Genomic DNA, 27,536 nt, shown 5'->3' with positions numbered 1-27,536 from the left:
CGGTGCAGACTCGATGGGCCGAAGGGCCTCTCCTGCACCGCGAGATTCTGTTGGGAGCTCGCTGTGTGCAAATTAGACTGCTGCGTTTCCCGCATCACAACAGTGAGCGCGCTTCAAAGAAAGACATGCAGGATTGGCTGCAGAGCTCTTCAGGAAGCGAACAAGGGCGTTATATCAATGCAAACCCCTCGAAGTACAGGTGGTAGCGGTTCCTATTGATCGGCGCCATTGTTAACGTGTGTCTCCAGCAGCCACTGAAGATGGAGCTCGTGACCGATGACAATCGCGTCACCTGTCCCCTGCGCCGCCATTTCCCTGTCACCCACCCACCCCGCCATTTTGTCTGCCTGACAGCGGCGGCTCGCTGCTTTACTGTGTGGTTAACGCGCAGTCGACGGCAACGGCCACCGACTGGATCCCTGGGCTTTGCACACGCCCCACCTTCTTTATTCCACGAGGAGGGGAAAATACACCCTCTCAGTGTCTACCTTGTTGACCGCTTAAGAATCTTGCCTGTTTCAATGAAATCACGTCTCAACTCCTCTCAACCCCAGGGAACAAAAGGCCTGTTCTGCTGGACCCCTCTTCACAGGAGGGGGTCCCTCATCCCAGCAATCGTTCCGCTCCACGTGCGGAGGTGGGGCTGGGGAGTAAACACAGGAGGGTGGAGGCACCTGGAAGCGCCGATGCTCGGGGAGACTCGGGTGTGCTCGCACGAAGGAACGCAGCTAGCTATCCCGCAGGTGCGGCGAGCGATTAGGAAGGGAAATCGCATGTTGGTTCTTTATTGCGAGGGGACTGGAGTACAAAGGATAAAGAGACAGAAGGCGCTGGGAAAGACTCAGCAGGTCTGGGCAGCATCCGTGAAGAGAGAAACAAGAGTTAACGTTTCGAGTCCGTGTGACTCCTCTTCAAACTCTTACAAATTACCAGCATCCGCACCATTTTTGCTTTTATACGCGGAAGAGATCTGGCTATAGTTGTACGGGGTTTTGGTGAGACAACATCTGGAATTCTATGCGCAGTTTTCGTCTCCACATTTAAGGAAGGATAGACTCGCGTCGGAGGCAGGTACAGGGAAGGTTCACTCGATTGGTCCCTGAGATGAGGAGGGGGGGTTGTCCTACGATGAGAGGCTGAGTGAATTGGGCCGATGTTCTCTGGAGTTTAGAGGAATGAGAGGCAATGGCATTGAGACGTACAAGATTCTGAAGGGGTTTGACAGGGTGGGCGCGGAGAGATTGTTTCCCCTGCTCGGGGTGGGGGGATCTAAAACACGGGGGTCAGAGACTCAGGATAACGGGGCTGATCGTTTCGGACTGAGGTGAGGAGAAGTTTCGTCACTCGCAGGGTTGTGAATCGTTGGAATTCTCTCCCCCAAAGAGTTGTGGATGCTCCATCATTGAAGGCACTGAAGGTTGGGACGGGCAGATTTTTGGTCTCTCTCCGGGAATCGAGGGATACAGGGGGGGAGAGGGCGGGAAAGTGGGAGCTGAAGCTCAAGATCGGCCACGATCGCACTGAACGGTGGAGCAGGCTCGAAGGGCTGAGCGGTCTGCTCCTGCTCCTGCGTTCTGGCGGAGATGATCAGCCCTCCCACCCACCGTGATTCCCTGGAGAAAAGCACTCGGGTTACACCACCCTCTCGGGGCCTGCCTCCCACCAGGCGGAGGGCCCTCCCACTCACCTGGTTGACTGCCCACTGCGCAGCTGCGATCGCCGTGCTAGCCACAGAGGCGGCACTTGCCCGACTGCCATCAGTCAGCACCACGTCCCTGCAGCGGGAAGGGGACAGAAAGAGGAATTCAGAGTCAGAGACCTTCCGTTGGTGAATCTGTACCAGACACGGACTTCACTTTCCAGCACAGCAGGCAAGCAGAGCGACGGCTGACCAGTCAGCAATATCACGTTTCATTGAGTTCCACATTCCCTGAATGCCACCTCGCAGGCGAACATGTCATCCACAGCTCAGCGGCGCAACTCTCACCTCCCAGCCGGAGGGTCATCGGGAGATACTGCAACAGGCCCAACCACCCCAACACCGCAACTCGCAACCATACTTACGGGGAACCGCACTGTGGGAGGGTCAGTGCTGAGGGAGCGCCGCAGTGTCGGAGGGTCAGCGCTGAGGGAACGCCGCGCTGTCGGAGGGTCAGCGCTGAGGGAGCGCCGCAGTGTCCGAGGGTCAGCGCTGAGGGAGCGCCGCGCTGTCGGAGGGTCAGCGCTGAGGGAGCGCCGCGCTGTCGGAGGGTCAGCGCTGAGGGAGCGCTGCGTTGTCCGAGGGTCAGCGCTGAGGGAGCGCCGCGTTGTCCGAGGGTCAGCGCTGAGGGAGCGCCGCCCTGTCCGAGGGTCAGCGCTGAGGGAGCGCCGCACTGTCGGAGGGTCAGGGCTGAGGGAGCGCCGCACTGTCGGAGGGTCAGGGCTGAGGGAGCGCCGCACTGTCGGAGGGTCAGCGCTGAGGGAGCGCCGCACTGTCGGAGGGTCAGCGCTGAGGGAGCGCCGCACTGTCGGAGGGTCAGCGCTGCGGGAGCGCCGCACCCCTCTGGCGCTTAGCTGGACACATGCGTCCTGCAGTCACCACTGGATAAACAGCAGAGTGGTTGCTCTCCATTGAGTCTGTGAAAACTATTTCCAGAATACACATTGCTCATTTCTATATTAAGCTACAGGGTAGCATTACACCGACCTCTTTGTGCCCTTTGCGAACTCCACATTGATGGTTTTGCCATCGATGTTGAGAGGTGGCTGCAGTGACTGCAGGATTTGAAGCAGCTGAGAGGCTTCCTTCAAACAGAGAAAAAAATCCATTTCAGCAGCAGAAACTCCGAACAAATTCATAACTCAGGAAAACATGTCATCATTCGCTAGGGTGAAAGGACAGTCAACGGGGCAGAACAGTGCACAAAGAGCTTCACTCTATCTAACCCCGTGCTGTACCTGCCCTGGGAGTGTTTGATGGGGACAGTGTAGAGGGAGCTTTACTCTGTATCTAACCCCGGGCTGTACCTGTCCTGGGAGTGTTTTATGGGGATGGTGTAGAGGGAGCTTTACTCTGTATCTAAACCCGTGCTGTACCTGTCCTGGCAATGTTTGATGGGGATGGTGTAGAGGGAGCTTTACTCTGTATCTAACCCCATGCTGCACCTGCCCTGGGAGTGTTTGATGGGGACAGTGTAGAGGGAGCTTTACTCTGTATCTAACCCCGTGCTGTACCTGTCCTGGGAGTGTTTGATGGGGACAGTGTAGAGGGAGCTTTACTCTGTATCTAACCCCGTGCTGTACCTGTCTCAAGTGTATTTGCCTGATATTGAAATGATCTAATTAGCCAATGCGAACATTAAGCTGATGAACACTAGTTTTGGATCGAAAGCTAAAGCTCTTATATGACAAACAAGCGCCCAGGACTCACCACAATGGTTGAAAGCTGTATGAATGCAAACCCTCTGTTCAGCTGGGTCTGTTTATCTTTGATGAGACGCACATTGGAGGGAGATAGCACCGCATAGGGAGTCAATGCGTTGAGGATCACATCCAGGGTCGTGTGGGGGTTCAAATTCCGCAATATTACAGCTGGCAGGCGAAAAAAGCACAATGTTTAATCAGGCAATTCTGCTGCATAGCATTCGAGACTCCGACATACAGACAGGGAGCAGCGAGAGCAAGAAGAGGCATTCACATTCAGTACCCGCTGGAGGTACCAGTGCTGTACCCCAGTGTTATGCAGTGACAGACCCGTCCCCACCAGTACTGTACCCCAGAGTTATACAGTGACAGACCCATCCTCACCAGTACTGTACCCCAGTGTTATACAGTGACAGACTCGTCCCCACCAGTACTGTACCCGTGTTATACAGTAACAGACCCATCCCCACCAGTACTGTACCACAGTGTTATACAGCGACAGACTCGTCCCCACTAGTACTGTACTCCAGTGTTACACAGTGACAGATCTGTCCCCACCAGTACTGTACCCCAGTGTTACACAATGATAGGCCCATACCCACCAGTATTGTACCCCAGTGTTACACAGTGACAGACCCGTCCTCACCAGTACTGTACCCCAGTGTTATAGTGACACACTCGAATCCACCAGTACTGTACCCCAGTGTTACACAGTGACAGACCCGTCCCCACCAGTACTGTACCCGTGTTACACAGTGACAGACCCGTCCCCACCAGTACTGTACCCCAGTGTTACACAGTAACAGACCCGTCCCCACCAGTACTGTACCCCAGTGTTATACACAGTGACAGACCCGTCCCCACCAGTACTGTACCCCAGTGTTATACAGTGACAGACCCGTCCCCACCAGTACTGTACCCCAACGTTACACAGTGACAGACCCGTCCTCACCAGTACTGTACCCCAGTATTATACAGTAACAGACCCGTCTCGACCAGTACTGTACCCCAGTGTTATACACAGTGACAGACCCGTCCCCACCAGTACTGTACCCCAGTGTTATACAGTGACAGACCCGTCCCCACCAGTACTGTACCCCAACGTTACACAGTGACAGACCCGTCCTCATCAGTACTGTACCCCAGTGTTATAGTGACAGACCCGTCCCCACCAGTACTGTACCCCAGTGTTATACAGTGACAGACCCGTCCCCACTAGTACTGTACTCCAGTGTTACACAGTGACAGATCTGTCCCCACCAGTACTGTACCCCAGTGTTACACAATGATAGACCCATACCCACCAGTACTGTACCCCAGTGTTACACAGTGACAGACCCGTCCTCACCAGTACTGTACCCCAGTGTTATAGTGACACACTCGAATCCACCAGTACTGTACCCCAGTGTTACACAGTGACAGACCCGTCCCCACCAGTACTGTACCCGTGTTACACAGTGACAGACCCGTCCTCACCAGTACTGTACCCCAGTGTTATACAGTGATAGACCCAGCACCACCAGTACTGTACCCAGTGTTATACAGTGACAGACCTGTCCCCACCAGTACTGTTCCCCAGTGTTATACAGTGACAGACCCGTCCCCACCAGTACTGTACCCGTGTTACACAGTGACAGACCCGTCCCCACCAGTACTGTACCCCAGTGTTACTCAGTGACAGACCCGTCCCCACCAGTACTGTACCCCAGTGTTACACAGTGACAGACCCGTCCCCACCAGTACTGTACCCCAGTGTTATAGTGACACACTCGAATCCACCAGTACTGTACCCCAGTGTTATACACTGACAGACCTGTCTCCACCAGTACTGTACCCCAGTGTTATACAGTGACAGACCTGTCCCCACCAGTACTGTACCCCAGTGTTATACAGTGACAGACCCATCCCCATCAGTACTGTACCCCAGTGTTATACAGTGACAGACCTGTCCCCACCAGTACTGTACCCCAGTGTTATACAGTGACAGACCCGACCCCACCAGTACTGTACCCCAGTGTTATACAGTGACAGACCCATCCCCACCAGTACTGTACCCCAGTGTTATACAGTGACAGACCCGTCCCCACCAGTACTGTACCCCAGTGTTATACAGTGACAGACCCGTCCCCACCAGTACTGTACCCCAGCGTTATACAGTGACAGACCCGTCCCCACCTGTACAGTACCGCAGTTCTCCCAGACAGGCTGAAGCAATCCTGTACTTACTGTCGTTGGCGTTCTCGTTGAGCTGCTGCTGCTGACTGTGTAACATGTGCTGTTGATGTAACTGTGGGGGTTGGAACGGCTGTGGGAACTTGAGTAAAGGCTGTGGGCCCTCCGGGAGGGGTAGCTGCAGGTCCTTCCTTCCGCTTACCAGCCGCAGCTCGCCTTCTACAAATTGGTGAATGAGTCACATTATTAAACATCTGATCATCGTACGCAATCCTGTTGGTGTGGAGGAGAATTACCAGAAAGCTGTGAGGGGGGCTTCAGTTCGTGTGGAGAGACTGGGAGAAGCTGGGATTGTTCTCTTTAGACCGGAGAAGGTTAAGGGGGAGATTGAATCGAGGCATTCAGAATCACGAGGGGGTTTGGATCGAGTAAATAAGGAGAAACTGTTTCCAGTGCTAGGGAGGTCGGTAACCAGAGGGGGGGTCACAGATTGAAGAGAATCGGTAAAAGATCCAGGGGGGGGGAGATGAGGAGAATTTTTTTTACCTGAGGAAAAATTTGCAGGGCAATGGCGTGGGTGGGGATTAACTGGATAGATCTTTCAAAGAAGCGGTACAGGCACGATAATGTACACACATATTTCCCCTCTCTCTCTCTAACCCAGCGATCAATGGACAGTGATCAGGAGCAGGAACCCTGGCTGATTTCCCCTCTCTCTCTCTCTCTCTCTCTCTAACCCAGGGGTCACTGGACAGTGATCAGGAGCAGGAACCCTGGCTGATTTCCCCTCTCTCTCTCTCTCTCTAACCCAGGGGTCACTGGACGGTGATCAGGAGTAGGAACCCTGGCTGATTTCCCCTCTCTCTCTCTCTCTCTCTCTCTCTCTAACCCAGGGATCACTGGACAGTGATCAGAAGCAGGAACCCTGGCTGATTTCCCCTCTCTCTCTCTAACCCAGGGATCACTGGACAGTGATCAGGAGCAGGAACCCTGGCTGATTTCCCCTCTCTCTCTCTCTAACCCAGGGATCACAGGACAGTGATCAGAAGCAGGAACCCTGGCTGATTTCCCCTCTCTCTCTCTAACCCAGGGATCACTGGACAGGGATCAGGAGCAGGAACCCTGGCTGATTTCCCCTCACTCTCTCTCTCTCTCTCTCTAACCCAGGGGTCACTGGACAGTGATCAGGAGCAGGAACCCTGGCTGATTTCCCCTCTCTCTCTCTCTAACCCAGGGATCACTGGACAGTGATCAGCAGCAGGAACCCTGGCTGATTTCCCCTCTCTCTCTCTAACCCAGGGATCACTGGACAGTGATCAGGAGCAGGAACCCTGGCTGATTTCCCCTCTCTCTCTCTCTAACCCAGGGATCACAGGACAGGGATCAGGAGCAGGATCCCTGGCTGATTTCCCCCTCTCTCTCTAACCCAGGGATCATTGGACAATGATCAGGAGCAGAAGCCTTGGCTGATATCCCCTCTCTAACACAGTGGCAACTGGCCAGTGATCCAGGGCAATCACTGTGGCCCCACTGAATCCTGGGATGCGACTGGCTGACTTGGTGCAGGGTCGGGGGTGGGTGGAACCTGCATTGGAGCAGTAATCCTGGCTGCACATTCACCTAACCAATAAATGATGTAAACATCCAATTCCTTCATTTAAATCGTAAACAGAAATGTCACATTAACAAAGTGAACAGTGTAGGAGACAGAGAGGTCCAAGTGCAAGGAAGAATTCATGTCATCGAAACATACAAATTAGGAGTAGCAGCCGCTCGGCCCCTCGAGCCCTATTTCACCATTCAACAAGATCACGGCTGACCTGATTATAACCTCAACCCCACATTTCCACCTACCCCCGATAACCTCTCACCTTCTTGTTAATCAAGAATCTAGCCACCTCTGCCTTAAAAGTACTCAAAGACTCTGCTTCCACCGCCTTTTGAGGAAGAGAGTTCCAAAGACTCACGACCCTTGCAGAATAAATTTCTACTCATCTCTCTCTTAAATAGGTGACCCCCTAGTTCTAGTTTCTCCCACAAGAGGAAACATCCTCTGCACACCCACCCTGTCGAGACCCCTCAAGATCTTAAAAGGTTTCAATCAAGTCGCTTCTCACTGTTCTAAACTCCAGCAGATACAAGTCTAACCTGCCCAACCTTTCCTCATAAGACAACCCGCCCAAGTATTAGTCTGGTATACCTTCTCTGAACAGCTCCTAATGCATTTACATCCTTCTTTCTTTAAATAAGGTGACCAATACTGTACACAGTACCCCAGATGTGGTCCCACCAGTGCCTTGTACAACTAAAGCATAACCTCCCTACTCTTGTTATCAATTCCCCTCACACTAAATAACATTCTATGAGCTTTCCTAATTACTTGCTGTACCCACACACTAACCTTGTGTGATTCATGCACTAGGACACCCAGATCCCTCTGTATCTCAGTGCTCTGCAATTGCTCACCACATTCATCCAAATAATTTATATAGATTGTAAAGAGTTGAGGCCCCAGCACTGGTCCCTGTGGCCTGTCACTCGTCACATCCTGCCAACCTGAAAAAGACCCATTTATGCCTACTCTGCTTCCTGTTGGTCAGCCAATCCACCACCGATGCCAATGTGTTACCCCCTACACCACAAGCTTTTATTTTCTGCAATAACCTTTGATGAGGCACCTTATCAAATGCCTTCTGGGAATCTGGGTACAGCACATCCACTGGTTCCCCTTTATCCACAGCACCTGTTACTTCTTTAACTTGATTGAACATGATTTCCCTTTCACAAAAGGGAAATGTTGACTCTGCCTGATTGCCCTGAATTTATCTAAGTGCCCTGTTATAGCCTCTTTAATAATAACTTCCAACATTTTTCTTACGACAGTTGTTAAGCTAACCGGCCTGTAGTTTCCTGCTTTCTGTCTCCCTCCCGCTTTAGTTACTTTCGCTATTTCCCAATCTAATGGAACTTTCCTCGAATCTGGTGAGTTTTGGAAAATTCAAACCAACACACCAGCTATCTCACTAGCCACTTCTTTTAAGACCCTAGGATGAAATCCATCACAACCCAGGAACTTGTTTTCCATTATTAAACCCCCAGACTCATTTTCTATAGGACCAACACTCACTGTGTTAACCCTTTCTCTTTTTAAAATAACAATCGGAACTTTTACCATCGTTTATATTTCTAGCTAGCTTTCTCTCCTGCTCTAATTTTTACCTCTTTAATCTTTTAGTTGTTCTTTGCTGTTTTTTTGCCTCTTTCCCGCGTCTATTCTGTGCGTTCTGAAATATCCCCTTAATTGTCCGCCACTGCATCACCACTGACCTATCCCTTAAACTAAACTGCCAGATCACTTACGCTAGCTCTGCTTTCATACCCTCATAATTGCCCTTATTTCAGCTTAAAACATTTGTCTCAGACCCACTCTTCTCTCCCTCAAACTGAATGGAAAATTCAATCATATTATGATCACTGCTGCCAATGGGGTGTCTTCACTAGAGGTCATTAATTAACCCTGCCTCATCGGTCAATGTTGGTCTCTAATGACGTCGGAAGAGGCTGCGGGAAAAAGATTAGGCCGATTTTCCCTTGTGGAGGGTAAATGCCAAGTTGCAAAAAGCAGATCACAAATTCCAACTGCACTCACCTGACTTGGGGACACCACACTTGAAGCACTTTTCACGCCGTTTAAAATTCTGCACACCGCACTGCAAGGGAACGTCACAGTTTAAAGTAGGGCAACGTTGACACAGGGACCTCATTGCATCTCACACTCAGCTCAAGATAACCAACTGTTCCGGTGCGCAGAGGACTGTGTCGGCAAAGGTAAGGGCAATTCTGCACAAGATAACATCTCAAACTAATCCAAGGGGAAGAAGGGTGATGCTGATCGTTGGAAATGTTGGCACATCACCAGTGACAGTACGATAACATGACTGGAGAGTCGATATGCAGTAAAGCTCCCTTCACACTGTCCCCATCAAACACTCCCAGGACAGGGACAGCACGGGATTAGATACAGAGTAAAGCTCCCACTACACTGTCCCCTTCAAACACTCCCAGGACAGGGACAGCACGGGGTTAGATACAGAGTAAAGCTCCCTCTACACCGTCCCCATCAAACACTCCCAGGACAGGTACAGCACGGGTTTAGATACAGAGTAAAGCCATGATACTGGCCTTGATACTGAGGGTAATGCCCGTGCTCTTCTTTAACAGGGGCTGTGGGATCTCTTACGTCCAGCTAGAGGGACAGGAGGGACCTGCAGCATTACGGTGCTCCATCAGCACTGACCCTCCGACAGCGCGGCGCTCCCTCAGCACTGACCCTCCGACAGCGCGGCGCTCCCTCAGCACTGACCCTCCGACAGCGCGGCGCTCCCTCAGCACTGACCCTCCGACAGCGCGGCGCTCCCTCAGCACTGACCCTCCGACAGCGCGGCGCTCCCTCAGCACTGACCCTCCGACAGCGCGGCGCTCCCTCAGCACTGACCCTCCGACAGTGCGGCGCTCCCTCAGCACTGACCCTCCGACAGCGCGGCGCTCCCTCAGCACTGACCCTCCGACAGCGCGGCGCTCCCTCAGCACTGACCCTCCGACAGCGCGGCGCTCCCTCAGCACTGACCCTCCGACAGCGCGGCGCTCCCTCAGCACTGACCCTCCGACAGTGCGGCGCTCCCTCAGCACTGACCCTCCGACAGTGCAGCGCTCCCTCAGCGCTGACCCTCCGACCCCCTCCGACACCGCAGCAAAGTCCTTACCTTGTTACAAAGCCAATCCTCGTTGGCCTTGGGCTTTGGCTCGCTGTAGTACATGGAGACTTGCTGGCCGAGAATAACGAGCGAGTGCTGCAAGAAACACAGGAGTGACAAAGTGAGCTCCTGCCTCGGGACAAAGGCTCCCCACTTCATGCCTCATTTGTGCAAAAAAAATAAAAACCTTCTGCTTTGGAGAGGAATAAAAACAAAACAAAGGCGGCGACAGATCAGAGAACAAAATAAAACAAATTAAGAAAATAAACGGCTGCAGCCCTTCAACTGTGGAACAAGGGGACCCGGCCTTCAGCCGAATGAATTCTCACCACCTAACAATAGTGACCACCATCCTTGCTGAGGCTGGCAGACAGAACGGGAAGACTAACCCTGCCTCCTCTGAGAGGCAACAACCTTTCTTCTGGAAATGAAGAGAGAGCAGGAACTCGTTTTCAGATGACAAATGACCACTTGGGGAGGTTTCAAAACACCAGCAGGCGCAGGCACACATGCGCGCACCACGCAGAGGCAGACACACACACACACACACACACCCACTGTGGTACACATTCTCCACCGTCCCGTCTCCCCACACAGACACAGACACACACACCCACACACACACACACACACAACCGAGTCCTGCCACCCCTCGTCTGAAGGATAAGCAATGGAGGGCCTGAGGCAGCCAGGCGGCCAACCGACAGGGCGGGGGGGAAACGGTGAAGAGAGAGGAAAGGAAGGAAGGAAGCAAGCCACCTGGGGAATACTCGATGACAACAGCGGATCGGAGAGGAAAGGGGGAGACCGAGTCCCGGGTCAGAAGCTGCCAACGTTTCAGGAAGCCGAGCGCGTACCGGGGGTTTTGGTGGGGGTGGGAATATTGCCCCCACAAACCGCATCCCGCACCCACCCCCCCCCCCCACCCCCCCCCCCCACCACCACCGACTCCCCGGGAGAACAGAAAGCGCTGCGTATCTCGGTGTCGATTCAGCTTGCGGAGGGGGAGGCGAGGGTGAACTGCATCGGCGGTGGCACTGTCCGCGGAGCTGGTGACTCTGGCCGCACCCTCCAGCCCGGCCACTTCCCCACACCCCTTACCCCTAACCCCCCACCCCACCCCCCCACCCCAACACCCCAGGCCCTCAGCGCAACGGAGGCAGCTTCCAACCCAGAAACCCAGAAACACAGCACGCAGGCCAGAAGTCGGGAGAGACAACAAACTGGGTGGAGAGAGAGAGAGAGAGAGAGAGAGAGAGAGAGGAAAGAGGAGAGAAAGAGAAAGAGAGAGAGAGAGAGAGAGCGGGGTGGGGACAGAAGGGCGCAAAACTCAGAGCAGCACCACGCTCTCTGTCAGCGCACCAGGCCCTGTGACGGCTCACACTCGCTGTTTCACACCAAATACACCAAACAGGTGGCCGGTGCAGTCTCCAACACTGCCACGCCCGTGCCACAACCAGACACGGCCGGCGATCAGTCGCAGCAGGATTACAATGGGCCTCCCCTCTTCTGAAGGCGACGGCCGGCGCTCTCGCAACGCCTGGCCGAAGAAGCGCGGACCCGGACACCCCAGTGCCGCCCCCCGCCCCCCCCGGCAAACCCCAGGGCAGGCTATTCGACTGCAGGAACCTCACCGCCGAGCCCCAGGTCTCCACGCCCCTCCGAACTTGACGCACTCAGCGTCTTTCGGTGTCAGTCTGCCGCGGGAAGGGACGATCGGGGCCTGTCCACCCTGGGAGGGGAGGCGTTGAGACCAACTGAGTAACGCCCCACTCCGAGCTGAGCAGAAATCTAGTGGGAACTGAATTTCTGTGAGGCGGAGCTGCACAGTACCCCCCCACCCCCCAACTTTTTTGGGAGGTTTCAAATCAGAGATGGGGAGGTGGGGGATATTCCTGCTGCGACTGCGGCCACATCAACACAATCTGCGAGCCCACCGCTCGCCTCGCATCGACTGAAGCACCCCTCTCTCTGCAAGAGCACAACCACCAAAACTGCAAGTGAAAGACCCAGAGCAGAACTCCAATTCTATCAAGACTCCTTCATGCACACAGGCATTTAGGGAATGATCACTCACCAGGTCTGCAAACACCCAATTTGTAGACGCACAACAACAGATACCCGGGAGTGAGTTACAGGCTGGAATCTAATCGAGGGGTTTGGGGTGGTTTGTATATAGAATAACAGATACCTGGGAGTGAGTTACAGACTGGAATCTAATCGAGGGGTTTGGGGTGGTTTGTATATAGAATAACAGATACCCGGGAGTGAGTTACAGACTGGAATTTAATCGAGGGGTTCGGGGGGTTTATATATAGAATAACAAATACCCGGGAGTGAGTTACAGACTGGAATCTAATCAAGGGGTCCGGGGGGGGGTTTATATATAGAATAACAGATACGCGGGAGTGAGTTACAGACTGGAATCTAATCGAGGGGTTCGGGGTGGTTTATATATAGAATAACAGATACCTGGGAGTGAATTACAGACTGGAATCTAATCGAGGGGTTCGGGGGGCTTTATATATTTTTAAAAATTCATTTACAGCAGGTGGGTGTCGCTGGCTGGGCCCAGCATTTATTGCCCACCACTAACTCCCCCTTGAGAAGGTGGTGGTGAGCTGCCTTCTTGAGCCGCTGCAGTCTGTGTGGTGTAGGTACACCCACAGTGCTGCTAAGGAGGGAGTTCCAGGATTTTGGCCCAGTGACAGTGAAGGAACGGCCAATATATTTCCAAGTCAGGATGGTGAGTGGCCTGGAGGGGAACTTCCAGGTGGTGGTGTTCCCTTGTGTCTGCTCCCCTTGTCCTTCTAGATGATAGCAGTCGTGGGTTTGGACGGTGCTGCCTAGGGAGCGTTGGTGAGTTACAGGCTGGAATTTAATGGAGAGCTTCAGGGAGTGGTTTATCTAAAGAATAACAGGTGAGAAGTGATGACCTGGACAGGGATCTGGAAAGGGAATGAGAGTCAGTGGAACCGTGACAGAGATCCCACTGTTGGGTCAACAGATGAAGACAGTGATGCCAATCGGAGTGAGACGAATGGGAAAGGAGGCATTCCAAGTGAATGGACATTCCCTGGAGTTCAACAGACACAATCCACAAAGCCTCAAGAGGTCAAATCTTACAGCAGAGCTAGAAAAACCACAGGACATGAAAGACTGCTAACAAGGACTGTATCCTGTAACAGTATTATCATCATTGCTGTTTCATTCCATCCGCGATAAAACCAAGCAGTTCAAAAAGGCCTCTGACAGAAACACTGAGGAGGAATAGATCCCACATAAACCAACACGACTGGTGCTTAAACATTAATCCTAATTCCGCCCTTCCTCTCCTGAACCTGAGCACCCTGCAGGGTCCCACCAAGTGGCCATCTTCAGGTACCAGAGTGAACAGTCAGCGTCAGCTGGCCATCTGCCCACAGATAAATCATTACAGCATCACCCTGGGCCATCATCAGCAACTCTGGCTGATTTCCCCTCTCTCTCTCTCTCTCTCTAACCCAGGGATCAGTGGACAGTGGTCAGGAGCAGGAACCCTGGCTGATTTCCCCTCTCTCTCTCTCACTAACCCAGGGATCACTGGACAGTGATCAGGAGCAGGAACCCTGGCTGATTTCCCCTCTTTCTCTCTCTCTAACCCAGGGATCATTGGACAGTGATCAGGAGCAGGAACCCTGGCTGATTTCCCCTCTCTCTCCCTCTCTAACCCAGGGATCACTGGACAGTGGTCAGGAGCAGGAACCCTGGCTGATTTCCCCTCTCTCCCAAACCCAGGGATCACTGGACAGCGATCAGGAGCAGGAACCCTGGCTGATTTCCCCCCTCTCTCTCTCTCTAACCCAGGGATCACTGGACAGTGATCAGGAGCAGGAACCCTGGCTGATTTCCCCTCTCTCTCTATCCCAGGGATCACTGGACAGTGATCAGGAGCAGGAACCCTGGCTGATTTCCCCTCTCTCTCTCTCTCTCTAACCCAGGGATCACTGGACAGTGATCAGGAGCAGGAACACTGGCTGATTTCTCCCTCTCTCTAACCCAGGGATCACTGGATAGTGATCAGGAGCAGGAACCCTGGCTGATTTCCCCTCTCTCTCTCTCTAACCCAGGGATCTCTGGACAGTGATCAGGAGCAGGAACCCTGGCTGATTTCCCCTCTCTCTCTCTCTAACCCAGGGATCACTGGACAGTGATCAGGAGCAGGAACCCTGGCTGATTTCCCCCCTCTCTCTCTCTCTCTAACCCAGGGATCACTGGACAGTGATCAGGAGCAAGAACCCTGGCTGATTTCCCCTCTCTCTCTCTCTCCCTAACCCAGGAGTCACTGGACAGTGATCAGGAGCAGGAACACTGGCTGATTTCCCCTCTCTCTCTCTCTCCCTAACCCAGGAGTCACTGGACAGTGATCAGGAGCAGGAACACTGGCTGATTTCCCCTCTCTCTCTCTCCCTAACCCAGGAGTCACTGGACAGTGATCAGGAGCAGGAACACTGGCTGATTTCCCCTCTCTCTCTCTCTCTAACCCAGGGATCACTGGACAGTGATCAGGAGCAGGAACCCTGGCTGATTTCCCCTCTCTCTCTCTGTGCCATCTCCAAGGCCATTGGGGGATATTTATTCTCGAGAGCTGATCAAACCGGCAACAGGACAGCTTAGTCGGCGCTCAGCGAGGGAATCTTACCAGCCCCCTGCAATAAAGCAAACATCTTCTCCGCCCTCCACTTCTCATCCACAACATTTACCCAGAGCTCTTTACAGAGGGGCAGCCCCTCCCTATGGGCAGGCAGCCCGAGGCCCCTCTAACACAAGATGCTCCCCGGATAAACCAAAAGTCCATCTCCCAGCGGCTCGGTTTCAAACAGTAGCCCCGGCTCGGATCATGCCGCAGGCACTCAGAACACACTGGACAGGTTTACGACCTCGCCACCCCCCCCCCTTCTGCCAGGAGCGTGGCGGCCAGGAGAATCAACACAGATGCAGCAAACTCTACGCCCTGCGCCCGAAACACTTGGGTCTGATCTGTGCGCCCCCACCCACCCCCCTCGTCGCCGCCCAGCCCTGTCAGGTCCCACTTCAGCGGGAGGGGAGGGGCGGGGGTGGGGGGCGAGGGTTTCTGTGAACAGTGCCTTGCGCCTCCTCCGATCACGTTTGCCTGTGTTGCACTGACACGCTCCCCAGGAGCTGAGGCAACCGCTGAAGTTACTCCGGGTCCCAGGCGGGCGGTGTCACGACACTGGGCAGATTCTTCGCTAACCCTCCAACGGAGTGGGGGGGGAAGGGAGGGGGGTCGGGGGACGGGGGGTGGGGGTTTACTACTCCCCGCTCGGATCGAGAGCGGCCGTTTGGTTTCTTCCCACCCCACGCGCACACACAAACACATACACACACTTTCGATAGGTCCCCCAGGAGGTCGGCGCGCCAGCCCCATCACCGCTGAGCCCGGGACACGGAAAGCCGATCGTCGCGGGGGAGGGGGGTACGAGGCCCTTCGCCGTCTCCTCACCGTCCGCTCAATCCTCACCTCCTCCAAGGCCCCTTGCGCAACCCCCACGCCCCCCCCCCCCAAACACCCCACCGGCCCCCACCAAGCCACCGTTACACCGAGCAGGCCTGTGGGGGAAGGCAAGCAATCCCCCTCTCCCTCCCCCTCCCTGTGCCACTCCACCAAGACCCAACGCCAGGCACACACTGGGCAGGAGAGGAGGCGGGGAGGGGGAAGGGGAGGGCAACTGTCCCTCTCATTCCCACCGCCCCCCCCACCCGCCAAACCGACCCCCCCCCCCTCCCCCCCCAATCCCAAACCCAAAGCCTCCTCGCCAAACATCCCGGCCACACCGGAAGGAGAGGGGGGGGAACCGTGACGCCACCACGACCCTTGGGCTGGAAAGAGGGGGGGGGGCGGCGGGGGGAAGGTGGAGGGGGAGGGGGACAAGCACCGAAATGAGGGCGCCAGAGCCCCCGGGGCGGTTTGTAACCAGCCGCCCGACAGGGAGGGAGGGGGGATGCGAGGGAGGGGGAGGGGGAGGAGGAGGAGGAGGAGGAGGAGGAGGAGGGGGAGGGGGAGGGGGAAGGGGGGGAGGGGGAAGGGGGGAAGGGGGGAAGGGGGGAAGGGGGGAAGGGGGAAGGGGGAAGGGGGAAGGGGGGGAGGAGGAGGGGGAAGGGGGAAGGGGGAGGGGAAGCGCCGCCCGAGCGAGCAGGTACGATCCTCCGAAGGCAAAGTCAGCGACGGCCGCCATCCGCCGCTGGGAGAGACGGGCAGCCCCTAGGTATCTGGACTCGGGTCTCGAGCTCGCACAGGAGCCACAAAACAAATTGTTGGGAACACCAGAACTCACTCGGTTTTTTTGTTTCTCTCTCTCTCTTTTCCAAACAGCGCTTTCTTTTGTTTTGGTGGGGGGGGGGTTTTGGGTTTTTTTTTCCAAAAATAAAAAAGACATAAAACAGGTTCAGCCGGCCAACGCTATCCACACTTTATACGCATTTGTAAATAAAAACAGCAAGATATTTTCTGTAGAAAACAGAGTCCCACGTGTGTGCTTTCCGTTGGCATTATCATCATTCATTTGACATCTTAAAAGACATGGATGCCTGATCCACACGAACCCCCATCGCTGAGAGATGGTCGGCTTTAGTAGGCTGCGCCGCTTCTATGGTCTTGAGGGGTGGGCGGGTGGGGGTCGGGCCAGGGGGCAGGAGGGGGTTTCAAATACAATGAAGCGAGCCTTGATTGCGACCAAGAGGTTGACCCCGCCCCTCCTCGCCTCGCCAAGGTGAAGCGGCAAGTCGCTCGGGTCACCGTGGGGTGGCGGGTCCCCAAACCCGTGGGGGGGGGGAAGATCCGGGGGCAGCGTGTCGGGATCTGCAGCACTGCCCCCGCCACCTCCCCCAGCCATCGGCCTACTCACTCTCGCTAGCATCTCCCCCCACCACCACCAAAGCCAGCCCCTCACAAACCAACCTCACCTGCTCCTTGTTCTGCAATGTGGGCGCTGCTGCGGTGGAGGCTTGAGCAGGGTGGGGCGTGGGGGCCAGAGCTGGAGGCGAAGGGGGCAAAGTGGAGGGGGTTCCGTCTGCCCAAGGAGGAAGGGGAAGGGGAAGTGCCAGGCTCAAAATCTGAGGGGAGAGAGAGACTGAGAGAGAGAGAGCGAGAAAGGGAGCGAGAGACAGAGAGAGAGAAAGAGAGCGAGAGAGAGAGAAAGACAGAGAGAGAGCGAGAGAGAGAGCGGTATGAGAAAGACAGAGAGCGAGAGAGAGAGCGGTATGAGAAAGACAGAGAGCGAGAGCGAGAGCGAGAGCGAGAGCGAGAGCGAGAGCGAGAGCGAGAGAAAGAGCGAGAGCGAGAGAAAGAGCGAGAGCGAGAGAAAGAGCGAGAGCGAGAGAAAGAGCGAGAGCGAGAGAAAGAGCGAGAGCGAGAGAAAGAGCGAGAGCGAGAGAAAGAGCGAGAGCGAGAGAAAGAGCGAGAGCGAGAGAAAGAGCGAGAGCGAGAGAAAGAGCGAGAGCGAGAGAAAGAGCGAGAGCGAGAGAAAGAGCGAGAGCGAGAGAAAGAGCGAGAGCGAGAGAAAGAGCGAGAGCGAAAGAAAGAGCGAGAGCGAGAATGAGCGAGAGAGAAAGAGCGAGAGAGAGAAAGAGCGAGAGAGAGAACGAGCGAGAGAGAGAACGAGCGAGAGAGAGAAAGAGCGAGAGAGAGAAAGAGCGAGAGAGAGAAAGAGCGAGAGAGAGAAAGAGCGAGAGAGAGAAAGAGCGAGAGAGAGAAAGAGCGAGAGAGAAAGAGCGAGAGAGAGAAAGAGTGAGAGAGAGAGAAAGAGCGAGAGAAAGAGCGAGAGAGAGAAAGAGCGAGAGAGAGAAAGAGCGAGAGAGAGAAAGAGCGAGAGAGAGAAAGAGCGAGAGAGAGAGAGCGAGAGAGAGAAAGCAAGAGAGAGAAAGAGCGAGGGAGAGAAAGAGAGGGGGAGAGTGAGAGCGAGCGAGAGAGCGAGCGAGAGAGAAAGAGAGAGGCCACAGGAGGTTGGGGCTGGAAGCAGGGGGGTGGTGGGGAATGAAACCTGAGCTGAAGGTGGCGGTGGCAGCAGCAGCTGGGAGAAAGGATGGGAGGAAGGATCCTGCCAGGCGGGCGAGTAGGCGGCAGGAACGGGCCAACACCGAGGGAGCAGCGATGCAAATTCGAGATTCTGGGCCTGGCCTGGGAAACGTGAAAGGCGTCGCCTCGGGATTGGCTGTGGCTGTGCGGTGGGGAGGAGGTAACTGCGGTGGGGGGGGGGGGGGATGGGGGGGTGTGACTGGCGCTTGGCGGAGGGCTGGGAGTGGGGAGTGGGGGTGGGCTGGTGCGCCCGTGTGAACCAGGCATTGGGGGTCTCCCAATTAACAGAGGTGGTACTTGTGTGTGTTCAAATGCAGCAGAGCAACCTGATTGGCTTCCATCCATCTGGTAGCGTCCTGCAAGTGATTAAACTCCACGAAGGCGAAACCACGGCTTTGACCTGGAGACAGCATTCAAATACAGACGGAGTGTGTTAGTTCATCACATCAAAGGAGCCTTTACTCAGCAGAATCAGAAACCCTAGTTTGCCCGGGCAAGGCTATACGTACAAAAACACAAACAGAAACCAGACCCGCCAGCGCCGAGGCGTCCGGCCCCCGCCACAACGGGTTCACCGCACCCCACCCAGCCCCGGAGCAAGTTCCAGTTACAGGGCAAGGGGGTGTGGGGGAGGGGAGGGCAGTGTCAAGCAGTCGGATGGCGCCACTGGGACTGAAACCCCAGCCCCGATGGGAGGCCGGGAGCGTCCCCCCCCCCCCCTCCCTCGCCCTTCCGACAGCCGCCGGGAAGACACCGAGCTGCATCCCAGCGAAGGAAAGACTGTTACTTCCCCCCTCCCCCCACCCCACCACCCACCCCACAACCCCGGATCACCACCCGCACCTCCCCCTCCCCCTCCCCCTCGGCCCCCACCCCCTTCCTCGAAGCCTCCCATTTCCTCAACAGGTGAAACGAAACACAGCACACAACGCAAGAGAAGGCCACTCCACCTCTGGACACCATGGAACCGTACAGCACAGGAGGCGGAAAGGCCCAAGTCCGAGGGCTCTTCTTTTCCAATCACGAAGGCGCCCTCAACGCCAGCCCCGCCGTGATGTCAGTTACGAAAGTGCAGGGCAAGGTCAGCTGGGGACGAAAGCTGCCGTGTCCTAAAGCAGGTGACCGAGAGCTGAATCAACCACGGGCTGCAACCCTCAAAACATCAAGGTGCTGCTTCCAACCTCGGCGTTCCACCCTCTCTAATCCTGCACCTTACACCGCTGCGGTCAGCCATCTCCCCACCTCCGTCCCCATCAATGCGCTCGACAACAGATAGGGACGCTGCTGACTCACACTATTCTGTACGGGAGTGTAGCAGTTATATCACTGGGCTAGTAATCCAGGGTACGGGAGTGTAGCGGTTATATCAATGGGCTAGTAATCCGGGGTACGGGAGTGTAGCGGTTATATCAATGGGCTAGTAATCCGGGGTACGGGAGTGTAGCGGTTATATCACTGGACTAGTAATCCAGGGTACGGGAGTGTAGTGGTTATATCACTGGGCTAGTAATCCGGGGTACGGGAGTGTAGCGGTTATATCACTGGGCTAGTAATCCGGGGTACGGGAGTGTAGCGGTTATATCACTGGGCTAGTAATCCGGGGTACGGGAGTGTAGCGGTTATATCACTGGGCTAGTAATCCGGGGTACGGGAGTGTAGTGGTTATATCACTGGGCTAGTAATCCGGGGTACGGGAGTGTAGCGGTTATATCACTGGGCTAGCTATCCGGGGTACGGGAGTGTAGCGGTTATATCACTGGACTAGTAATCCGGGGTACGGGAGTGTAGCGGTTATATCACTGGGCTAGTAATCCAGGGTACGGGAGTGTAGCGGTTATATCACTGGACTAGTAATCCAGAGTATAAGTAACCCATGATAATTTGAGAATTTGGATTGTTGAAAAATCTGGGTATAAAAACTTGATCTCAGTCAAAGTGACCGTGTAGCTGTCCGACTGCTTGAAAACTCCAAGTGATTAACTAACGGTCCTGGAGGTGAGCAGCTTTCATTACCCAGTCTGAGCCTGGCTGTGAATACAGACCCACACAACGTGGTTCACTTTTAGTTGCGCACGACAGGTCCCAGAAAGCCGCTCACGTGTGTCGAGAACACTCCACCTTCTCAAGGGTAACTAGGGACGGGCGGTACACACCAGCCTTACCAATGACTCCGACGACCCAAGAGTAAAACATTATCCAGCAACAATCTCCTCTCCGCTCTGCCGTGTGGAAGTAGCATCCAGGATAGATCGAGGGCAAGAGGCCTGGGCACTGCCCCGTGTCCAGTCAGAGCTGCACCCTTGCCCGTGGAAAGCGCTTTGCCGAGTTGGATTGGTGCACAGGCCTTTTCTGTGCCACACTTCCTTGCCAGCCCCCTTCCCTCACTACCCTCCCCCTTTAACCCCCTCCGCACCTTACCCCAGCAGCCAAAGTCACAAAGCGCAGAGAGCCCCCTCCTCTGAATTGGGGCCGTGCACACCTCCAACTCGTCCTCGTAAACACACATGCCAGGACCACTCTGCTGCGCCACAACTCCGGCGGCGGGGGGTGGCATCGAGTCACACAGGCAATGGCAAGCTCATAACCTACCTGCTGACCTTGAACAGCAGCCCATTGCCTTCCACCCCCTCCCACCGCCCCCAACCACTGACTTCCCCGTGAGAGGAGAGACCTGCTTTAACTTAAAAAAAAAACACACACACACACTGCAAAGGACCGAGCTGATCAAAAGCAAAATGCGTGCACCTGCAAGTGCCCCAGATCCTAAAATCCATTTGACGTGTTTAAGGGGGGAGGCTGGATGAGCACACGAGGGAGAAAGGGACAGGGCGGTTATGGGGATAGGGGGAGGTGAAGACGGGGCGGGAGGAGACTCGTGTGGAGCACAGACACTGACAGGGAGCTAGGATGGACGACGGATGCTGTAACTCTCAGGGACAGCCCGAGAGGAGGATTTAAAGTAGATGCTGGTAGTTCTGCCCCACACCAGCCTCCTCCCTCACCCTCTTCATCTCCCCCTACCTCCATATTCTTCTATCCCTCCCCCCCACCCCCCGCCACTTAAAGACGTCGACACGATTCACCTCGACCCCCTCCCTGTGGGAGCGAGTTCCACATTCTCCCCGCTCTCTGGGTAAAGAAGTTCCTCCTGAATTCCCCCGGTTTGGGGAATTCTTATATCGATGCCGTGTTCCCCCCCCCGCACCCCCACCACTCTCAGTTCTGGTCTCCCCCACGCGACAAGTGGAAACATCTTCCCTACGTCGACCCTATCAAAGCCCCCTTCATGATTTTAAAGAGCTCGATCAGGTCACCCCCCTCAGCCTCCTCTTTTCCTGCCTGTTCAATCTCTCCTGATGGTTATGACCTCTCAATGTTGTCATTACCTTGCAGAGTTCTTTTCATTTTGCACACACCTTACCGCTAAAGACGCTACGCGAGTTGCTGTTGTTCTCCAGTGCCTCCACGTGACTTTTTTTTTAAAATAGTACGGGGGAGACCCAAAACAGCTCAAAGTTCTCCAAGAGTCCGGTCCGCAAGTCGAGCATCTGGTCCTCATCTTTCCAATCCTACTCCCACTGAACAAATCCCGGACTTTTCGCTGGTAAAAATTAAACGGGGAAAAGGCAGAAAACCCGACATTCGAGAACGCCGGGCCGCGCCCGGAGACAGACAGCGGGAGTGGAGAACGACACCCACAACCTGAAACGAACACCGTCGACCTGCGCTGGGGGCCCGAAATGTATCATTTGGTAACGCCAAACCGGGCCTCGGCGGCGGAGGGGGTGGGGTAACGGGTGAAGACTTCCTCAAAAGCGTCCGTGTTTTAAGCGTTCCTCCTACAATGAGAGCGGCTCATGGCCAAATGGCGGGATCGCCTCCCCGACCCCCCGCTCCTCCTCACCACCAGCCCGCCCCCCAACCGCCACAACCCACCGATCCCTGTACGGGCAGGTATACTCCGCTTTCAACCACGTGCAGCAACGTCAAACCACAGTTCCGCTCTGCGACTCGGAGATACTCAGCCATCGGCGTTTCACAGAGCGAAATACAGGGAGGAGGATATGGGGGAGGGCTGCGGAGAAATGAGGGAGCGAGGAGCGAGAGAATCCCCCCACCCCCCTAGCCCACCACCACCACCCCCTCCCCACCCCCCGCACCTTTTAAAACCCACGGCAGGTCCTCACCTGAAGATTTGTTCCTCATGAGCCGCACCTCCCGAGGCTGGTAGCCGGCGTACTGCAGCTGGACCCGGATCTGAAAGGAGACGGGGAGAAGAAGCAAAACTCTAGTGCCTTTCACTCGGACTGCGTCGGCTGGCCCCCATCGCCGCGCCCGGGATGTCAGGGGCACGCACCACCCTTCGCCAACGGTGCACCGGCCCAGGAGTCTTTTACATCCGCCCCCCCTCGGTTTGACATCCGACCACAAAAAGGTGCACACCTCCAACACCGCAGCGCTCCGTCAGTACCGGCACCGGGCACGTCGGCCGGGATTATGGCGCTCCTGTATTGGGGGTGCAGCTTGAGTCCACAACCTTCGGACTGAGGCAACGAATGACCAAGGCACCAGCTCGGTAAGGACCCACCGAGTCACGGTCAACACTTATTCTGATTGCAAGCTTCAATGTGTTGAAAGCAAGCTCCCTCGACACCGTCCCCATCAAACACTCCCAGGACAGGTACAGCACGGGGTTAGATACAGAGTAAAGCTCCCTCTACACCGTCCCCATCAAACACTCCCAGGACAGGTACACCACGGGGTTAGATACAGAGTAAAGCTCCCTCTACACTGTCCCCATCAAACACTCCCAGGACAGGTACAGCACGGGGTTAGATACAGAGTAAAGCTCCCTCTGCACTGTCCCCATCAAACACTCCCAGGACAGGTACAGCACGGGGTTAGATACAGAGTAAAGCTCCCTCTACACTGTCCCCATCAAACACTCCAAGGACAGGTACAGCATGGCATTAGATACAGAGTAAAGCTCCCTCTACACCGTCCCCATCAAACACTCCCAGGACAGGTACAGCACGGGGTTAGATACAGAGTAAAGCTCCCTCCCTGATGCAGTATTGCTAACTCACCATCGGCTTTGTTTTTGCAGTTTCCCTTTAGAGGGCTGCTTTTTACTTTACCCCTGATTTTGTTAATTTTGTTTAACTGGTTGGGCTCAAACGAGTTACAAGGTCCTGTGCCTCGTCCATTGAGACAGCAGGAACGGCGTGTGAATTTGACTCCACTGAGAGGAGACAGGAGGTTAGCAGGGGAAGCTGTCGCGTGTACCGTTAGCTCCCTGTCTATCGGTTCAGTGGGCTGTGCCCAGCAGCCTATGAAACAGGGGCCTGGTGTTTCAGAGAGGTCTGAATCTGGGTGGACCCTCCAGTCACTGCTGGAGTGAGGATGGAGGTGGCGCAGGCTGTCACCATTAATGTGTGCATCTGGGTCAGGGGGAGGACAACATGGGGGAACAAAATTCTGGCTCACATACGTCGTTCTCGGTGGCAGACTGTGGTAGCATTCGGAGCATGATGATCTTGCTGGCTTTCTCCTCACCGGACTCGCTCCTGTAGTCCTGGTCCCTGTAGTCTCCATCACCCGGGAAGCTGAAGGGCTCCTCTGCATTCTCATAGCTCTTGTAACTGTCACTGTCCTCTCTGTATTCCTGGATGGAGGTGAGAGGGTAGGTGTGAGACACAGGGCAAGGAGGTGGAAGTGGGAGCGCTACACACACACCCTCCTGCAAATGTGGTGGTGGTGGTGGTGGGGAGTGAGGGGGCGCCAAGGTGGGGGGGGGGAAGGGAGCGAGGGGGGGGAAGGGAGTGGGGGAAGGCAGTGAGGGGGTGCTCAGGGAGGGGGAGCTCAGGGAGGGGGAGAAGGGAGCAAGGGGGGCTCGGGGGGGGGGGGGGGGGAGAAGGCAGCGAGGGGAGCTTGGGGGGGAGAAGGCAGCGAGGGGGGGCTCAGGGAGGGGGGGGGAGAAGGCAGCGAGGGGGGCTCAGGAAGGGGGGGGAGAAGGCAGCGAGGGGAGCTTGGGGGGGAGAAGGCAGCGAGGGGGGCTCAGGAAGGGGGGGGAGAAGGCAGCGAGGGGAGCTTGAGGAGGGAGAAGGCAGCGAGGGGAGCTCAGGGAGGGGGGGAGAAGGCAGCGAGGGGGGCTCAGGGAGGGGGGGGGAGAAGGCAGCGAGGGGGGCTCAGGGAGGGGGGGAGAAGGCAGCGAGGGGGGCTCAGTGAGGGGGAGAAGGCAGCGAGGGGAGCTCAGGGAGGGGGGGAGAAGGCAGCGAGGGGGGCTCAGGGAGGGGGGGGGAGAAGGCAGCGAGGGGGGCTCAGGGAGGGGGGGGAGAAGGCAGCGAGGGGAGCTCAGGGAGGGGGGGAGAAGGCAGCGAGGGGGGCTCAGGGAGGGGGGGGAGAAGGCAGCGAGGGGGGCTCAGGGAGGGGGGGGGAGAAGGCAGCGAGGGGGGCTCAGAGAGGGGGAAAAAGGGAGCGAGGGGGGCTCAGGGAGGGGGAGGGAGAAGGCAGCGAGGGGAGCTCAGGGAGGGGGGGGGAGAAGGCAGCGAGGGGGGCTCAGTGAGGGGGGGAGAAGGGAGCGAGGGGAGCTCAGGGAGGGGGGGGAGAAGGCAGCGAGGGGGGCTCAGGGAGGGGGAGGGAGAAGGCAGCGAGGGGAGCTCAGGGAGGGGGGGGGAGAAGGCAGCGAGGGGGGCTCAGTGAGGGGGGGAAAGGGAGCGAGGGGAGCTCAGGGAGGAGGGAAATATTGCAGTCGTGGCCTCAAAGCAAACCCGTGGAGTCGAAGCCACGGTGGGAGTGTGTCAGTTTGAGGAGAAAAAGTTTTAAATAAACAACAGAAGGTCTCGGTCATCGTGCCCCTTGACTTACTGGACACGGTCTCTTCCCTAGTGTGCTAAGGACAGGAATAGGGGGAGATGGCAGCAGTGAACGATGGCTCGGTCACATTCCGCAGCTGGCCAGGGCACACACAAAGCTTCATGTTGCACCCATGACAGGCATCGCTTGTGGCCTACTTCAGGAGCGCCGCTCTCGCTGGCACCAGTGTAAAAAGCAACCGTCCGCTGAGCGTTTACCTCGGACTGGTCGTAGCTCGTGTACTCCTGCTTCCCGTACTCCTTACTCCCGTCGCACTCGTATTCCCGGTCGTAGGATCTGTAGTCCATGTCTCTGTAGTCGTGATCCCTCCGGTCCCGCGATTCCGAGTGCTCCTCTTTATTGCGGTCGCTGCCGTAGCGACCCATTCGCTCTCCCCGGCTTGCACTGAAACGGGAAGGGGTGGCGTAAGGTACAGTTCCTTCAGTGGACAGCAGTGGGGCGGGGGGAGAGAGAGAGAGAGAGAGAGAGAGGAGAGAGAGAGGAGAGAGAGAGGAGAGAGAGAGAGAGAGAGAGAAAGAGAGACAGACACTCAGCTTCCGTTTCCCTCAGCCCTCGCCCCACAGGTAGACCTCTGCCCCGTCCTCCCCCGCAGACGCTGGCCCATGGGCAGTCCGATCCCACATGAGCTGACACGCCCTCCGGCACCTCAGCCAGAGAGCGAGTGTGGCCACTGGAACCAAGAGACCAAACACAGGCTCCCTCCGCCACCCACAAACCTTTACAGCTGTCCAGGAATTGGGGTGGAGTGGAATGGGGTGGGGATGCTGGGTCCGGCACAGCCCAAAGCCAACGTTGGATGACACCACAGAGGCTCTTTGCCGACCCGGGGCACTGAGACGATGGACAGCACCGATTTCCGTCCACTCCCCACTTCTCCCTGCTGTCAGACTGAGAGCTGTCCAAATCAACAAAGGCAGAAACACCCAAACAGGAGGAGGCCATTCAGCCCCTCGAGCCTGTTACACAGTAACAGGAGGAGGCCCATTCAGGCCCCTCCTCGAGCCTGTTACACAGGAACAGCAGGAGGCCCATTCAGGCCCCTCCTCGAGCCTGTTACACAGGAACAGCAGGAGGCCCATTCAGGCCCCTCCTCGAGCCTGTTACACAGGAACAGCATGAGGCCCATTCAGGCCGCTCCTCGAGCCTGTTACACAGGAACAGGAAGAGGTCATTCAGCCCCCTCCTCAAGCCTGTTACACAGGAACAGGAGGAGGCCCATTCAGGCCCTCTCGAGCCTGTTACACGGGAACAGGAGGAGGCCATTCAGCCCCTTCAAGCCTGTTCCGCCATTTAATCAGATCACAGCTGATCTGCATCTTAACTCCAATAACCCGCCTTGGTTCTGTAATCAACAAAAATCTATCAATCTGAGTTTTGAAATTTCCAAATGACCACCCCTTGCCCGCAGTCTCAACAGATTTTTGTGGGGGAGGGGGGGATGAGAAAGTTCTAGATTTACACTCCCCTTTGTGTGAAGAAGTGCTTCCTGGACCAACACCCCCCCCCCCCCCAACCCCCACCCCGCCCCAAACAGCCCACCGCAACACCGCCAACAACCAGAGGAAATAGTTTCTCTCCATCGACCCCATCGAATCCTTCGATCACCTCAAACCCCTTGATTAGATCACCCCTTAATCTTCGACACTCGAGGGAACACAAGACCGGTCTGTGTGACCTGTCCTGGTCATCTAACCCTTTCATCGCTCCGGCGACGTGGTGGAACACTCTTGGCCGAGGTGCAGTGCCCAGAGCTGAATGCACAGCTTCTGATGAGGTCCAACCCTAGCGCTTGCTGTGCCTTTAATGCTATGCTAGCCAGCACCTTTACAGGCTGCACCTCAAGCAGCAGTGCGAAAAAAGGTCACAGAATTTTAACGGCACAGAAGGGAGGCCATTCGGCCCATCGTCTCTGCACCGGTTCTCCAAATGAGCATTATGACCTAGTGCCATTGCCCTGCCTCTCCCCTGCACCCTCTACACATTGTTTCTATTCAAATAACCATCTAATGCCCTCTTGAATGCCTCGATTGAACCTGCCTCCCCCACACTTCCAGGCCGTGCGTTCCAGACCCCAACCACTCGCCGTGTGAAAAAGTTCATTTCTCACGTCACACTTGCTTCCTTTGCAAATCACTTTAAATCTGTGCCCTCTCATTCTTGATCCTTTTACAAGTGGGAACAGCTTCTCCCGATCTACTCTGTCCAGCCCCCTCACGGTTTTGAACATCTCTATCAAATCTCCTCTCAGCCTTGACCTC

The 27,536-nt window shown here is 55.8% G+C and overlaps 1 protein-coding gene across 9 annotated transcripts in view; it reads right to left on the bottom strand.

The window, feature by feature from the left end:
• The window catches only part of LOC121274248, a 110,491-nt gene that overhangs the window by 24,659 nt on the left and 58,296 nt on the right, over positions 1–27,536 (bottom strand). For all 9 annotated transcript variants that reach the window (XM_041181447.1, XM_041181446.1, XM_041181450.1 and 6 more), the window contains exons 21-30: positions 25,476–25,567; positions 23,894–24,067; positions 22,590–22,659; positions 18,729–18,802; positions 10,338–10,424; positions 9,224–9,284; positions 5,629–5,793; positions 3,410–3,570; positions 2,687–2,784; positions 1,688–1,775 (exon numbers count right to left, since the gene is read on the bottom strand). In XM_041181447.1, coding sequence (XP_041037381.1) covers positions 1,688–1,775; positions 2,687–2,784; positions 3,410–3,570; positions 5,629–5,793; positions 9,224–9,284; positions 10,338–10,424; positions 18,729–18,802; positions 22,590–22,659; positions 23,894–24,067; positions 25,476–25,567 — 1,070 coding nt within the window. The remainder of the gene's footprint in view (positions 1–1,687; positions 1,776–2,686; positions 2,785–3,409; positions 3,571–5,628; positions 5,794–9,223; positions 9,285–10,337; positions 10,425–18,728; positions 18,803–22,589; positions 22,660–23,893; positions 24,068–25,475; positions 25,568–27,536) is intronic.

This window comes from Carcharodon carcharias (genome assembly GCF_017639515.1).
Source record: "Carcharodon carcharias isolate sCarCar2 chromosome 35 unlocalized genomic scaffold, sCarCar2.pri SUPER_35_unloc_4, whole genome shotgun sequence".
Lineage (NCBI taxonomy): Eukaryota > Metazoa > Chordata > Chondrichthyes > Lamniformes > Lamnidae > Carcharodon > Carcharodon carcharias.
This window is presented reverse-complemented; position numbering and strand designations above follow the sequence as displayed.